Genomic DNA, 16,876 nt, shown 5'->3' with positions numbered 1-16,876 from the left:
GTCCTTCATTCAGAAAGCTGCTCAGCAGGGCTTACCCTGTATAGTTTCCCACCTCCATTAATAATAAAAGATACCCAATCGGGTTACGGTGAGTTTTGGCCAATGGGAGAACCCCCCCAGACCAGATCCTCCCCTGAATTCAGCAGAAACTGCCTGTACTATGTCAGTGGGAGTATTGAACAGGATGTGTGCTATGTGTAGGAAAATCCTTCCCCCGGGAACAGAAATTTATGTTATGAATGGTTTACAAAAGCCATTGGTCTGTGTTACCTTGTGTTTGGGACATCTTAGTGAGAAGTTCTCTTCACTTAATAAGCAGCCTGAAACAAAAAAAGTTTACATATTAAAAAAGAATTGCATAGCCCTGCTGCTTGGCTTGTAATCCGTACCCCTTCTTTGCCTTTTACCCTTCACACCACTATCCAACCCTACCAGGTCCACCACCATACCCAGTCCCACTCTAGCATTCATACTACACCATCCCTATACACCAACCTAACCGCTCCACCACCCACACTATCCAATCCTGTTCCATCACCCATCCTACCTGCTCCACCACCCACACTGCCTCAGAGTGATCCACCATCATACCCACTCCATTTCCCACCCTAACTGCTCCACCACCCACACTGCCTCATCCTAATCCACCATCCTACTCGCTCCATCATACACCTTACCTGCTCCACCACCCATACTGCCTCATCCTGATCTACCATCCTACCCGCTCCAACACCCATCCTACCTGCTCCACCACCCACACTGCCTCATCCTGATCCACCATCCTACTCACTCCATTTCCCACCACCACCCTAGCTGCTTCACCACACACCATACCTGTCCACCACCCACACTGCCTCATCCTGATCCACCATCCTACTCACTCCATTTCCCACCACCACCCTAGCTGCTTCACCACACACCATACCTGTCCACCACCCACACTGCCTCATCCTGATCCACCATCCTACTCACTCCATTTCCCACCACCACCCTAGCTGCTTCACCACACACCATACCTGTCCACCACCCATACTACCTCATCCTGATCTACCATCCTACCCACTCCAACACCCATCCTACCTCATCCTGATCTACCATCCTACCCACTCCAACACCCATCCTACCTCATCCTGATCCACCATCATACCTGCTCCATTTCCCACCACCAACCTAACTGCTCCACCACACACCATACCTGCTCCACCAACCATACTACCTCATCCTGATCTACCATCCTACCCGCTCCAACACCCATCCTACCTCATCCTGATCCACCATCATACCTGCTCCATTTCCCACCACCCTAGCTGCTCCACCACACACCATACCTGCTCCACCAACCATACTACCTCATCCTGATCTACCATCCTACCCGCTCCATCATACACCTGCTCCACCACCCATACTACCTCATCCTGATCTACCATCCTACCCACTCCAACACCCATCCTACCTGCTCCACCACCCACACTACCCCATCCTGATCCACCATCATACCCGCTTCATTTCCCACCACCCTAGCTGCTCCACCACACACCATACCTGCTCCACCAACCATACTACATCATCCTGATCTACCATCCTACCCGCTCCATCATCCACCTTACCTTCTCCACCACCCATACTACCTCATCCTGATCTACCATCCTACCCACTCCAACACCCATCTTACCTGCTCCAACATCCACACTGCCTCATTCTGATCCATCTTACTTGCTCCATTTCCCACCACCACCCTAGTTGCTCCACCACACAGCCTACCTGCTCCACCACCCATACTACTTCATCCTGATCTATCATCCTACCCGCTCCATCATCCACCTTACCTGCTTCATCACCCATTCTACCTCATCCTGATCTACCATCCTGCCCGCTCCAACATCACCCTACCTGCTCCACCACCCACAGTATCCCATACTGATCCACCTGATCAACCACCAAACCAACTCCATCACCCACCCTACCTGGTCAACCACCCAAACTACCTCATCCTGATCCACCATCCTTCCCGCTTCATCAACCATCCTACCCATTACGCGACCCACTCTACCTGGTCCACAACTCTACCCGGTACCGCCCATCATTCACCATACCCTATCCTGGTCCTACCACCCTACCCACTCCACCACCCACCCTGTCTAGACCACCCCCTCCAATTAGAGAATGCTTTGGTTTCAATCAGAAAATGCAAAGCATTCCCTGAATTGTGCCTGTGCTGAATGGCTGACCTCCTGTGTTAACAGTGCAGCTGTTTGGCATGAGAAGCAAGTGGAGATCACTGGAGTAGCGGTGTGTATTACAGTGATTACCAGATTCCAGGGGGACTGGCCAGGTACAGTATATACATAGTTAAATTGGTTACAACTCAACCAGTGTAAGTATATATAAAATATTCTAGATTTAAAATACCTAGAATTCCTCTTTAAGAATAGCTAATGCTTTTCAGGGGAAAAAGACCTCTACCTTTTTCAGAGCCTAAAATATAAGGAATGTAATTACAGGTGTTCATCAGAGAAGAGAGAAAACTGGATAGCTGACCATCCTCTTCTCCACGAATACACAATGCCAACCCAGTTTTCATTAATTTATTAACACCTTTTAATTATATTACATATATTTTAAGCCCTGAAGAGGGGGGCCTTTATCCACCGAAACGCGTTGGCTAATTCTTCAGTAAATTCAGTAAATATTTTATGCTACTCTTCAAGCTACATGACCATTCATGAAGCTATGTGATCATTCATCGAGCTACGTATGTGACCATTCATCGCGCTACGTGACTTTTCATCAAGATGACTGTTCATCAAGCCATGTGACCATTCATCGAGCTATGTGACCATTCACTGAGTTATGTCTCAATTCATCGAGCTACTTGACCATTCATTGAGCTATGTGACCGAAGCTACATGATCATTGATCAAGCCACATGACCATTCATTCAAGTGTTCATTAATTTAATGAACTCCATCTGGTTTTAATTATATTACATATATTTTAGGCCCTGAAGAGGGGGCCTTTTTCTTCCGTAACGTGTTGGATAACTCTTAATCAGTAAATATTTTATACTAATCATCAAGCTGTGTGACTGTTCATCGAACTATGTGACTGTTCATCGAGATGACTGTTCATCAAGCTACATGACCATTCATTGAGCTATGTGACAGAAGCTACGTGACCATTGAACAAGCTACATGACCATCCATTCAGTTACGTTCATCCCAGTTTTCATTAAGTTAATGAACACCATCTGGTTTTATTTACATTACATTATATATATATATTATAGGCCCTGAAGAGGGGGCCTTTTTCTTCTGAAACACGCTGGATAACTGTTAATCAGTAAATATTTTAAACTAATCCTGAAGCTGTGTGACCGTTCTTCAAGCTACGTGACCGTTCTTAGAGCTACCTGGCCGTTTGCCAAGCTACCTGGCCATTTCCCGAGCTACCTGGACGTTCATCAAGCTATGAGACTGTTCTTCAAGCTACCTGGCCGTTCATCAAGCTATGAGACTGTTCTTCGAGCTACCTGGCCGTTCATCAAGCTACGAGACTGTTCTTCGAGCTACCTGGCCGTTCATCAAGCTATGAGACTGTTCTTCGAGCTACCTGGCTGTTCATCAAGCTACGAGAGTGTTGTTCGAGTTACCTGGCCGTTCATCAAGCTACAAGACTGTTCTTCGAGCTACCTGGCCGTTCATCAAGCTACGAGACTGTTCTTCAAGTTACCTGGCTGTTCATCAAGCTACGAGAGTGTTGTTCGAGTTACCTGGCCGTTCATCAAGCTACGAGACTGTTCTTCTAGCTACCTGGCCGTTCATCAAGCTACGAGACTGTTCTTCGAGCTACCTGGCTGTTCATCAAGCTATGAGACTGTTATTCTAGCTACCTGGCTGTTCATCAAGCTACGAGACTGTTCTTCGAGCTACCTGGCCATTCATCAAGCTACGAGAGTGTTGTTCGAGTTACCTGGCCGTTCATCAAGCTACGAGACTGTTCTTCTAGCTACCTGGTTGTTCATCAAGCTACGAGACTGTTCTTCGAGCTACCTGGCCATTCATCAAGCTACGAGAGTGTTCTTCGAGCTACCTGGCCGTTCATCAAGCTACAAGACTGTTCTTCGAGCTACCCGGCCGTTCAAGCTATGAGACTGTTCTTCTAGCTACCTGGCCGTTCATCAAGCTACGAGACTGTTCTTCGATTTACCTGGCCACTCATCAAGCTAAGAGACTGTTCTTCGAGCTACCTGGCCGTTCATCAACCTACGAGACTGTTCTTCAAGCTACCTGGCCACTCATCAAGCTAAGAGACTGTTCTTCGAGCTACCTGGCCGTTCATCAAGCTACGAGACTGTTCTTCGAGCTACCTGGCCGTTCATCAAGCTACGAGACTGTTCTTCGAGCTACCTGGCCGTTCATCAAGCTACGAGACTGTTCTTCGAGCTACCTGGCCGTTCATCAAGCTACGAGACTGTTCTTCGAGCTACCTGGCTGTTCATCAAGCTACGAGACTGTTCTTCGAGCTACCTGGCTGTTCATCAAGCTATGAGACTGTTCTTCTAGCTACCTGGCCATTCGTCAAGCTACGAGACTGTTCATGGAACTACCTGACCATTCATCAAGCAAAGTGACAGTTCGTCTAGCTATGTGACCGTTCATCAAGCTAAGTGACCATTGTTGAGCTATGTGACCATTCATCGAGCTACGTGAAAATGGAGTATTTGTAGTTCAGTGCATTTACCACGACCAGGGAGGTAGCCTCCACTCTAGGTTGGTCTCCTCAAAGGAGAACTAGCTTTCTCTATAGAGAATATTGATCGGTCTAGTACTACCTTACGTCCACTATATCTGCGGTGTGTGTTGGTGCTTGTGCCTCACCTGCCTCCATGGCACACGTGTAGTGGTAGGACTGGACACATCCCTTGTGGCTGCAGCCCACGGTGGCCCCAGGCTTTTGACACTTGGGACAGAGCTGTAAGACAGAAAGCAGAGTCAGTGTTTGCAGCAGCAGACAAAGTCTTTTGGGGACGAGGTTGTACAGGGTCAGGGAAAAAAACAATCATATGCAGGATTATGATTCACAGCTATTGCATCCCACTACCCAGAATCCTTAGTAGCGGCAAGAATGTCTCTGTGTGGACTTGTCTAAGAAATGTCAACAGGAACACAATGCCCTAATCTGTGGTTTACAGGCCAATATATACACGTTACACCGTGTTCCTTTCTGCTTCCAAAAGAAGCATGGTAAGGCATGCCGATAAAACCTAAAGTGTATGTCTAACCAAGACCTCCAGCCTTCCCTTCAGTCTTGCCCAGTTGTACCGGCTCCTCTCCTGCACTGGCTTACTCTGATTTCACTGCACACTGTGAGCTTCTCATAATGTGCACTAGAAGCTGCAGCAAGTCAGATCAAGCCCCACCTCATTTCTTGGCTGGAAGACGTCCAGCATCATCGTTGCCTAGGGTGATCTGCATGCAAACGCAGTCTAGGAAACTCCACCCATCCACCCATCAAGGCATTTTGATATTTGCATAGCTACTCCCAGGAGCCAGACCACTGCTTGTGTCAGGGCTGAGCATTCTTGAGCGGAGCACTGAAGCAGGGTGCTGTGATGTTTTCAGGAAGCTATGTACCACACCCTGCTGGCCCCTCCTATCAGCCATGATCTGCCTGAACCGCATAGAGAAGCACAGAGACCCAGTTATGAGGTCACTGGGTCTAAAATTAAGGGATGTAATGAAAACGGTTTTATTTTAAAACTTTATCAAAATGCTGATGAAGTGGGTTAGAGGAACAGGGAAGACAAAATGTAAGCACATAAAAAGTCAGCTTTAAGGCTAGGTTCACACTTGTGCGGTGCGGTATATCGCATGTGATGCGCGCAGGAACCGCGCCGCATTACTATGCAAATCACATGCGATTTGTGTGCGGTGCGATTGGAACCATACATTTTATATGGCTCAAATCGCACTGCATCCACCCCAAAAAGGTGCAGGACCCTTTTTGGTCTGTACTAGAATCAGATCTCATGGGTATTCACACCCATGCGATCCGATTCTGCACATTGCACCGCATTTTGCGGACCGATTTTGGGGTGTTGTTAACGTAACATATACACCTGCGGTGGTTCCCATGAATGGGGTGCGATTCTGAGGCGGTGCAGAATTCGCACAGAAAACACTACAAATTCCGGACCGCATCAGTGTGAACCCGGGCTTACTGCACTGTGCCCTTCTGTTTCAGAAATATTCTCATTGCCATGGATGAGAAGAGGCCCTGAGCCTATTGAACAGAATGGCTGCTGGCATCCCCTTCATCTATTTTTCGCTAATGCACACTGGGGTTGATTTACTAAAACTGGAGCACTCAGAATCTGGTGCAGCTGTGCACGAGAGCCAATCAGCTTCTAACTTCAGCTTCTTCAATTAAGTTTTGGCAATAAAACCTGGAAGCTGATTGGTTTATATGCAGAGCTGCACCAGATTTTGCACTCTCTAGTTTTAGTAAATCTCCCCCAATGCAGTTCACAGCAGCCTCTGGAGCAGGGGTGGACTGACAACTCATGGGGCCCCTGGGCAATAGGGGATCATGGGGCCCCTGTGTCCTTGCTCAAACTCAAAAAAGCCTATGAAAAAGGTACCAGGGGCATCTCTTGGGGCCCCCTACTGACCCCGGGCCCTCGGGCAGTGCCCGAGTTTCCAAATGGTCAATCCGCCCCTGCTCTGGAGGAGCAGCGTCTGTAGTGAGATCTGAAGCATCACTCACATAATTGTAGCATCAAAATCCATTGTAGATACAGACCAGTAAGAACATGTAAAGGTCCAGGATTGTTTTTAGTTACAGTAATATTTCAGTTACAGATGGAGCCTGGTGAGCTATGTCAGCTCCTGGCTTCCAACAGGTCTTGGATACTCCAACAGTTAGGCTAGGTTCACACCTATGCAGTTTGCATTTGATCCGTTTCAGCACTGTCCAGACAGAAGTCAGGGGTTCTGCATCCTCCTAGAGCAAAATTAAAAACTCCTATACGCTTTAACCAGTGCTCTGCTGGACACTTACATAGTTACATAGTTAGTCTGGGTGAAAAAAGACAAAAGTCCATCCAGTTATACCATAGAAAAAAGAAAACGTTATAATCCTACACCCACAGTTGATCCAGAGGAAGGCAAAAAAAACCCCAACAACACATGATCCAATTTGCTCCTGCAGGGAAAAAAATTCCTTCCTGATCCCCCGAGAGGCAATTGGATATTCCCTGGATCAACTTTACCTATAAATGTTATATCCAGTTATATTCTGTGTATCCAAGAAAGAATCCAGAACTTTCCTACAGCAATCCACTGAGCTGGCCACAACCAACTCTGGAGGGAGTCTATTCCACATTCCCACAGCTCTCACTGTGAAGAAACCTTTCCTTGTTTGGAGATTACATTTCTTTTCCTCCAGATGTAAAGAGCGCCCCCTTGTCCTCTGTGATGACCTCAGGAGGAATAACTCTACACCGAGTTCACTATATGAACCACTGATGTATTTATACATGGAGATCATATCCCCCCTTATGTATTATACATGGAGATCATATCCCCCCTTATTTATTATACATGGAGATCATATCCCCCCTTATGTATTATACATGGAGATCATATCCCCCCCTTATGTATTATACATGGTGATCATATCCCCCCTTATGTATTATACATGGAGATCATATCCCCCCTTATGTATTATACATGGTGATCATATCCCCCCTTATGTATTATACATGGTGATCATATCCCCCCCCTTATGTCTTATACATGGAGATCATATCCCCCCTTATGTATTATACATGGAGATCATATCCCCCCTTATGTATTATACATGGAGATCATATCCCCCTTATGTATTATACATGGAGATCATATCCCCCTTATGTATTATACATGGAGATCATATCCCCCCTTATGTATTATACATGGAGATCATATCCCCCCTTATGTATTATACATGGTGATCATATCCCCCCCCCCTTATGTCTTACTTATACATGGAGATCATATCCCCCCTTATGTATTATACATGGAGATCATATCCCCCTTATGTATTATACATGGAGATCATATCCCCCCTTATGTATTATACATGGAGATCATATCCCCCCTTATGTATTATACATAGAGATCATATCCCCCTTATGTATTATACATGGAGATCATATCCCCCCTTATGTATTATACATGGAGATCACATCCCCCTTATGTATTATACATGGTGATCATATCCCCCCCCCCTTATGTATTATACATGGTGATCATATCCCCCCTTATGTATTATACATGGAGATCATATCCCCCTTATGTATTATACATGGAGATCATATCCCCCTTATGCATTATACATGGTGATCATATCCCCCCTTATGTATTATACATGGAGATCATATCCCCCCTTATGTATTATACATAGAGATCATATCCCCCTTATGTATTATACATGGAGATCATATCCCCCCTTATGTATTATACATGGTGATCATATCCCCCCTTATGTATTATACATGGAGATCATATCCCCCCTTATGTATTATACATGGAGATCATATCCCCCCTTTATGTATTATACATGGAGATCATATCCCCCCTTATGTATTATACATGGAGATCATATCCCCCCTTATGTATTATACATGGAGATCATATCCCCCCTTATGTATTATACATGGTGATCATATCCCCCCTTATGTATTATACATGGAGATCATATCCCCCCTTATTATACATGGAGATCATATCCCCCCTTATGTATTATACATGGAGATCATATCCCCCCTTATGTATTATACATGGAGATCATATCCCCCCTTATGTATTATACATGGAGATAATATCCCCCCTTATGTATTATACATGGAGATCATATCCCCCCCTTTATGTATTATACATGGAGATAATATCCCCCCTTATGTATTATACATGGAGATCATATCCCCCCCTTTATGTATTATACATGGAGTTCATATCCCCCTTATGTATTATACATGGAGATCATATCCCCCCCCCTTATGTATTATACATGGAGATCATATCCCCCCCCCCCCTTATGTATTATACATGGAGATCATATCCCCCCCTTATGTATTATACATGGTGATCATATCCCCCTTATGTATTATACATGGTGATCATATCCCCCCTTATGTATTATACATGGTGATCATATCCCCCCTTATGTATTATACATGGAGATCATATCCCCCTTTATGAATTATACATGGAGATCATATCCCCCCTTATGTATTATACATGGAGATTATATCCCCCCTTATGTATTATACATGGAGATAATATCCCCCCTTATGTATTATACATAGAGATCATATCCCCCCCTTTATGTATTATACATGGAGTTCATATCCCCCTTATGTATTATACATGGAGATCATATCCCCCCCCTTATGTATTATACATGGAGATCATATCCCCCCCCCTTATGTATTATACATGGAGATCATATCCCCCCCTTATGTATTATACATGGTGATCATATCCCCCTTATGTATTATACATGGTGATCATATCCCCCCTTATGTATTATACATGGTGATCATATCCCCCCTTATGTATTATACATGGAGATCATATCCCCCCCTTATGTATTATACATGGAGATCATATCCCCCCCTTATGTATTATACATGGAGATCATATCCCCCCCTTATGTATTATACATGGAGATCATATCCCCCCCTTATGTATTATACATGGAGATCATATCCCCCCTTATGACTCCATGCTGTCTGTTGCTTAAAATGTTTTTTTCCAGCAAGAACTCATCTATGTGTCTTTTATTAAACTCTCCAGTATCTTCCCAAATATAGAGGTTAAACTAAGAGGTCTATAATTACTTGGTAAAGATTTTGACCCTGATTGTGACACTGATAGAAGTTATAAGACTGCTGTATACTGCTGATGAGAAAAGGTATTTAGCAGTTTATATTTATTAAAATAATTGCATTTCCATGTTCTTTGTACTGTGGGAGACCAGATATAGTGAATGCAGGGTCTGGGGAGACCAGATATAGTGAATGCAGGGTCTGGGGAGAGCAGATATAGTGAATGCAGGGTCCGGGGAGAGCGGATATAGTGAATGCAGGGTCCGGGGAGACCAGATATAGTGAATGCAGGGTCCAGGGAGATCAGATATAGCGAATGCAGGGTCTGGGGAGAGCAGATATAGTGAATGCAGGGTCCGGGGAGACCAGATATAGTGAATGCAGGGTCCTGGGAGACCGGATATAGTGAATGCGGGGTCCGGGGAGAGCGGATATAGTGAATGCAGGGTCCGGGGAGACCAGATATAGTGAATGCAGGGTCTGGGGAGACCGGATATAGTGAATGCAGGGTCCGGGGAGACCGGATATAGTGAATGCAGGGTCCAGGGAGATCAGATATAGTGAATGCAGGGTCCAGGGAGATCAGATATAGTGAATGCAGGGTCCGGGGAGACCGGATATAGTGAATGCAGGGTCCAGGGAGATCAGATATAGTGAATGCAGGGTCCAGGGAGATCAGATATAGTGAATGCAGGGTCCGGGGAGAGCGGATATAGTGAATGCAGGGTCCGGGGAGACCAGATATAGTGAATGCAGGGTCCAGGGAGATCAGATATAGTGAATGCAGGGTCTGGGGAGAGCAGATATAGTGAATGCAGGGTCCGGGGAGACCAGATATAGTGAATGCAGGGTCCTGGGAGACCGGATATAGTGAATGCGGGGTCCGGGGAGAGCGGATATAGTGAATGCAGGGTCCGGGGAGACCAGATATAGTGAATGCAGGGTCCGGGGAGAGCGGATATAGTGAATGCCAGGTCCGGGGAGAGCGGATCTAGTGAATGCAGGGTCCGGGGAGAGCGGATATAGTGAATGCAGGGTCCGGGGAGAGCAGATATAGTGAATGCAGGGTCCGAGGAGACCAGATATAATGAATGCAGGGTCCGGGGAGACCAGATATAGTGAATGCAGGGTCCGGGGAGACCACATATACTGAATGCAGGGTCCGGGGAAACCAGATATAGTGAATGCAGGGTCTGGGGAGACAACATATACTGAATGCAGGGTCCGGGGTTTAATGACACTAACTTTCAAACTGTCTGAAGGAAGAACTGGTTATTTTGCACTTAGTAGCTTGCCAAATGCCCCACTGCATTATGGGAGAAGAGACAACCTATGGCTAATTCAGACACCTCGACAAATGAACCAACCTCCCTGGGTTCCCTGGAGGCTGGGATCTGGGACAAAATCTGCTCTCTACAGTAAGAGAACGGAGTGCAAGAAAAAGAGTTTCCGCATTTTATTCTGTTTATTAAGGAAAACCCGGCCCGGCATCCAGACACCAGGGAAGGATTTGACACTGACGCAGGAGCCAGCTGTTGTACGTTATGGGTATTTATATGAGTGGATATATTTAGGATATATATATATATTGTGATACAAGGTGATTAAGTTCAGTGGTATTGAAGTTTTCAGGGAGTTATGCCAGTCCGTGGTTTAAAGGCTCGGCAGGCCACTTTTATTAAGCACAACTACAAGAAAAGTCCACCAAACACAGCTGCCCACCCATGGGATTTTCTCCAGCCAAAAGCAGGTGAGAAAACATGGGCCTAGCACAGGGGTGGGCAAACTTTTTGATTTGAGGGCCGCAATGGGTTCATATATTGGACCCGGGGGCCGGACCAAGAGTAGATGAATGATGTGTATGTGTCATCCATAGTAAGTATAGTAATATTCCCCCATAGTAAGCATAGTAATTCATCCCCCATAGTAATTCATCCCCCATATAGTAATTCATCCCCCATATAGTAATTCATCCCCCATAGTAATTCATCCCCCATATAGTAATTCATCCCCCATATAGTAATTCATCCCCCATAGTAATTCATCCCCCATATAGTAATTCATCCCCCATAGTAATTCATCCCCCATATAGTAATTCATCCCCCATAGTAATTCATCCCCCATAGTAATTCATCCCCCATATAGTAATTCATCCCCCATAGTAATTCATCCCCCATATAGTAATTCATCCCCCATATAGTAATTCATCCCCCATAGTAATTCATCCCCCATATAGTAATTCATCCCTCATATAGTAATTCATCCCCCCATATAGTAATTCATCCCCCATATAGTAATTCATCCCCCCTATAGTAATTAATCCCCCATATAGTAATTCATCCCCCATATAGTAATTCATCCCCCATATTAATTCATCCCTCATATAGTATTTCATCCCCCATATAGTAATTCATCCCCCATATAGTATTTCATCCCCCATAGTAATTCATCCCCCATATAGTAATTCATCCCCCCTATAGTAATTAATCCCCCATATAGTAATTAATCCCCCATATAGTAATTCATCCCCCCTATAGTAATTCATCCCTCATATAGTATTTCATCCCCCACAGTACTATTCCCCCCCAAGTAGTAAGCCAAGTCCCCCCTGTGTCAATTCACTTACCTTTGCTCCGCGCGTTCCTCTCGCCGTGTTCCCGCGCCGTTCCGGTCTTCAGGGCGGACTGTGAGAGGAGCCTAGCTCCCTTCACGTTCGTCACGCTGCCCCGCTTACACACATCCTGACAGCCAATGTATCACACTCCGCGGGCCGGATTAAAAGGTCCGCCGGGCCGTAGTTTGCCCATTGCTGGTCTAAACCCATTTTTTGTGTATTCCTCCTTGAGGCTAGGTTCACACTTATGGCATGTGATTCGCACAGCAACCGCACCACATTCCAGTGCAAATCACATGCGATTTGTGTGCGGTGCGATTGGAGCCATAAATTATGTATGGATCAAATCGCACCACACCCGCACCGAAAAGGTGCAGGACCCTTCACTAGAATCGGATCGCATGGGTATTCACACCTATGCGATCTGATTTTGCACATCGTTCCACGTTTTGCGAACCGATTTCGGAGTGTTGTTAACTTAACATACACACCTGCATCAGTTCGCATGAACGGGGTGCGATTATGATGCGGTGCGGAATTCGCACAGAAAACGCGGCGAATTCCACACCGCATCACTGTGAACCCGGGCTGAATCTTGGTGTGCTCTGTACATCCAGTTGACCTCCGGAAGACATGTCCAAGCCATTTGTTGCTTTTTGGCACTGCGCTATTTTAACAGACCATTGCACAGTCATGCAACTCTGTACACAAATGAAATGTATATGATTTTTTTCCCCACAAATAGAGCTTTCTTTTGGTGGTATTTAAAGTAACATGTGATGGACTACTAGTGCTTAGTAGTGACTAATAAGTGTCCTCATAGCATGAATGCAATAGTCCCAATAAACTTGTGCAAGACGTGATGGACTCCGTGCTGTGAAGTGTTTAATATTATGCACTCACCAGAAAGCGCATAAAAAAGCGCATTTGAGTTGTCAGACCACTCCTGGTCCCAGAAGGGTTGAACCTATATGGATCCTCCGGCAAGCTGTCACTCTGTCACTCCTTAACCAGCAGGGGGACTCCCGACATCCAAAGGACCCCACAGGGATAATCCAGGCTCATTAACCAGGGCACTCACATGCAGTATCCACCTTGAGGGGGGGGGGGCTTGACCAGAAAGCCCACCCCAAAAAACACTGATAGTGTAGTATGTTCCAAACAAATGTTCTTTATTAAAGATGATGTGTACATATAACTCACAGGGTATCCCAGATACAAAGATGGCCGCCGGCCTCCACGAGGTACGGAACGGCGTGACGTCACCGGCTAGGCTCCACCCTTTCTGGTCAAGCCCCCCCCCCCCTCAAGGTGGATACTGCATGTGAGTGCCCTGGTTAATGAGCCTGGATTATCCCTGTGGGGTCCTTTGGATGTCGGGAGTCCCCCTGCTGGTTAAGGAGTGACAGAGTGACAGCTTGCCGGAGGATCCATATAGGTTCAACCCTTCTGGGACCAGGAGTGGTCTGACAACTCAAATGCGCTTTTTTATGCGCTTTCTGGTGAGTGCATAATATTAAACACTTCACAGCACGGAGTCCATCACGTCTTGCACAAGTTTATTGGGACTATTGCATTCATGCTATGAGGACACTTATTAGTCACTACTAAGCACTAGTAGTCCATCACATGTTACTTTAGATGTTTTCATGTTTCATTTTTTAGCGCTGCATGTGTTATTGTCTTAGTGTGAAGGTTTGAGGTTTGTGCCTTTCATGCCAGCTGCTTGCCACGCATCTCCAAGCGCTCGTTAATTATCTCTCTTTTTTCTGCTTTTTGGTGGTATTTGATCACCGTTGGTTTTTTATTTTTTTTTTGCACTGTAAATGAAGAAAAGACCAAAAATTTTGAAAAACAAACAATATTTTTTACTTTCTGCTATGAAACAAATCCAATTAAAAAAATAAAACTTCTTCATAAATTTAGGCCGAATATATTCTGCTAAATATTTTTGCTAAAAAAATCCCATTAAGGGTATATTGATTGGTTTATGTGAACGTTATAGAGTCTACAAACTATGGTACATATACTGGATTTCTTTTTCGTTAAACTAGCAATGGCAGCGTTCAGCGACCTATAGCGGGATTGCGGCACACAATCTGACACTGACACTTTGTGGGAACCAATGACACTAATACAATGATCAGCACTAAAAATGTGCACTGACACTGTATGAATGACACTGTCTGGGAAGGGGTTAAACATCTAGGGTGATCAAGGGCTTAAATGTGTTTTTGTGTGAAGTTTCAGGTGCTTTTACTAAAGGATGTGCTGGATTTTATTCCCTGCTTTGCAGGAAAACAAAATCCAGCACATCGCTGCTGACAGGACCAGGGGTGGACTGACAACTCTTGGGGCCCCCGGGCAATAGGGGATCATGGGGCCCCTGTGTCCTTGCCCAAACTCAAAAAAGCCTATGAAAAAGGTACCAGGGGCATCTCATGGGGCCCGCTACTGACCCCGGGCCCTCGAGCAGTGCCCTGAGTTTCCAAATGGTCAGTTCGCCCCTGGACAGGACAGAGACCTGCCTTGTTTGCATTCGTAAGCTCTCCTCACCGATCAGCGGGTTCCGGTGATCATCAATTGGCTGGCACCCGCTGATCGGCTTGTGCTGTGTCTAATCACAGCACAGCCGGGTCGCCGGCAGCACGCGCATGTGCCCCCTACCCAGAAATATTGGATCACGTACTCCGCCGCCGTATAACAACGCTATGCAGTTGGAGAGTGGATATTTCCCCCAGACCTGTCAAGTGATCCATCCTGAGACTATACTTCCTGTAATAAAGACCAGTCCCTGCTGCTCTCTCTCCTTGTGTAGGGTGGCCGGTCTTGTCGCCACCCCCTCCTGCAGTTTTCTGTAGTGGGTGGAGCCTGCTGGACCCTTCCTACAACTGTGCTATCTTCACAGGCTATATAAAGCACAGTGATGATGTCGCTGCTACTTCCACAAGGTAATAACTGAGTTTGGGGGCAATCAGTGCACCCAAAGTGGATTTACTATATATCCTTTTGTAGTTATTGAGGAATATAGTTAAATACATTTTTTTTGGCCTGGAGTTCAGCTTTAAGCCAACTGAAAAAAAAAACCTATAGCTTTCAGTAACCAGTTTCTGCCAGTAGGTGGCGGAATATAATAGTGCACCTACTCCCCCACCCCCCTCCTGTCAGCACAAGTCATTCACCAAAAAAATGAATCGCATAGCAACGTCTCTTGACGTGTTCTACCCCAACTATGTTTTTTAAAATTTATTTTTCACATTATAAATTTTAGCTGTATACGTCATTCTGTTTTATGCGCTGATTACGTAATTGAAGAACGTGAAATAAGGAGCACAGAGATACACAAGTCCCTTGTTATGTCAGTTGTTGCCTGGTGACCAGAAATAAAACGATTACTTATACCGGTTGGGTGTGCCGTTCACCTCATTACATGCCAAATAATATAAAATATTGGTGTTTTTATAAACCTTTCTGGGTGAATATTAAAGTTTAGAGGGCTAGAAACATTTTTTTAGGGTTGATTTGGTCTGAAGTTCCCCTTGACTTCCTAGGGACACGGGTGCTAAGATAACACAGCAAACTCCATGCTGCTGCGCTTCGGGATGGACTCGGCTAGGGTTATGGTAACATCACAGATATCCTGGAAAATGCACTCCTTGCTGCCCTCAATGGACCGGAGTAGTCCAATGTCACTGGATACAAAGAAAAACAAACAGAGGGCGCACCGGCCTAGTGCATTATCGTAAAAACTGTATTGGAAGCATAAAAAGTAAGTATCGTACTCACAATAGGCAAACAGGTCAAAGGCCCATCACACTAAACAGCAGTGTCCGATCCACATTCCATAGAAGTCCAAAAAAAATGGAACCCTGGACTTCCAACAGGCTAACGCGTTTCAAGGTCTCAACCTCTCCTCAGACTTTGAGCAGGCTAAGGTCAAAGGGTCAAACAGGTCAAAGGCACATCACACTAAACAGCGGTGTCCGATCCACATTCCATAGAAGTCCAAAAAAAAATGGAACCCTGGACTTCCAACAGGCTAACGCGTTTCAAGGTCTCAACCTCTTCTTAAGACTTTGAGCAGGTTCAGGTCAAAGGGTCAAACAGGTCAAAGGCACATCACACTAAACAGCGGTGTCCAATCCACATTGCATACAAGTCCAAAAAAATGGAACCCTGGACTTCCAACAGGCTAACGCGTTTCAAGGTCTCAACCTCTTCCTAAGACTTTGAGCAGGTTCAGGTAAAAAGGTCAAACAGGTCAAAGGCACATCACACTAAACAGCAGTGTCCAAATCACATTGCATACAAGTCCCAAAAAAATGGAACCCTGGACTTCCAAAAGGCTAACACGTTTCAATGTCTCAACCTCTTCCTAAGACTTTGAGCAG

General features: G+C 45.4%; 1 protein-coding gene across 2 annotated transcripts in view; it reads right to left on the bottom strand.

Moving 5' to 3' along the window:
• RAI1 (retinoic acid induced 1) overlaps positions 1–16,876 on the bottom strand; it is a 291,210-nt gene that overhangs the window by 6,267 nt on the left and 268,067 nt on the right. For both annotated transcript variants that reach the window (XM_089656730.1, XM_089656731.1), the window contains 2 exons: positions 4,878–4,971; positions 271–320 (listed from right to left, as the gene is read on the bottom strand). In XM_089656730.1, the coding sequence (XP_089512856.1) occupies positions 271–320; positions 4,878–4,971 (144 nt within the window). The remainder of the gene's footprint in view (positions 1–270; positions 321–4,877; positions 4,972–16,876) is intronic.

Source organism: Staurois parvus, unplaced genomic scaffold (genome assembly GCF_062004578.1).
Source record: "Staurois parvus isolate SC_StPar_1 unplaced genomic scaffold, SC_StPar_1.0 ptg000931l, whole genome shotgun sequence".
In the NCBI taxonomy this organism is placed as follows: domain Eukaryota; kingdom Metazoa; phylum Chordata; class Amphibia; order Anura; family Ranidae; genus Staurois; species Staurois parvus.
This window is presented reverse-complemented; position numbering and strand designations above follow the sequence as displayed.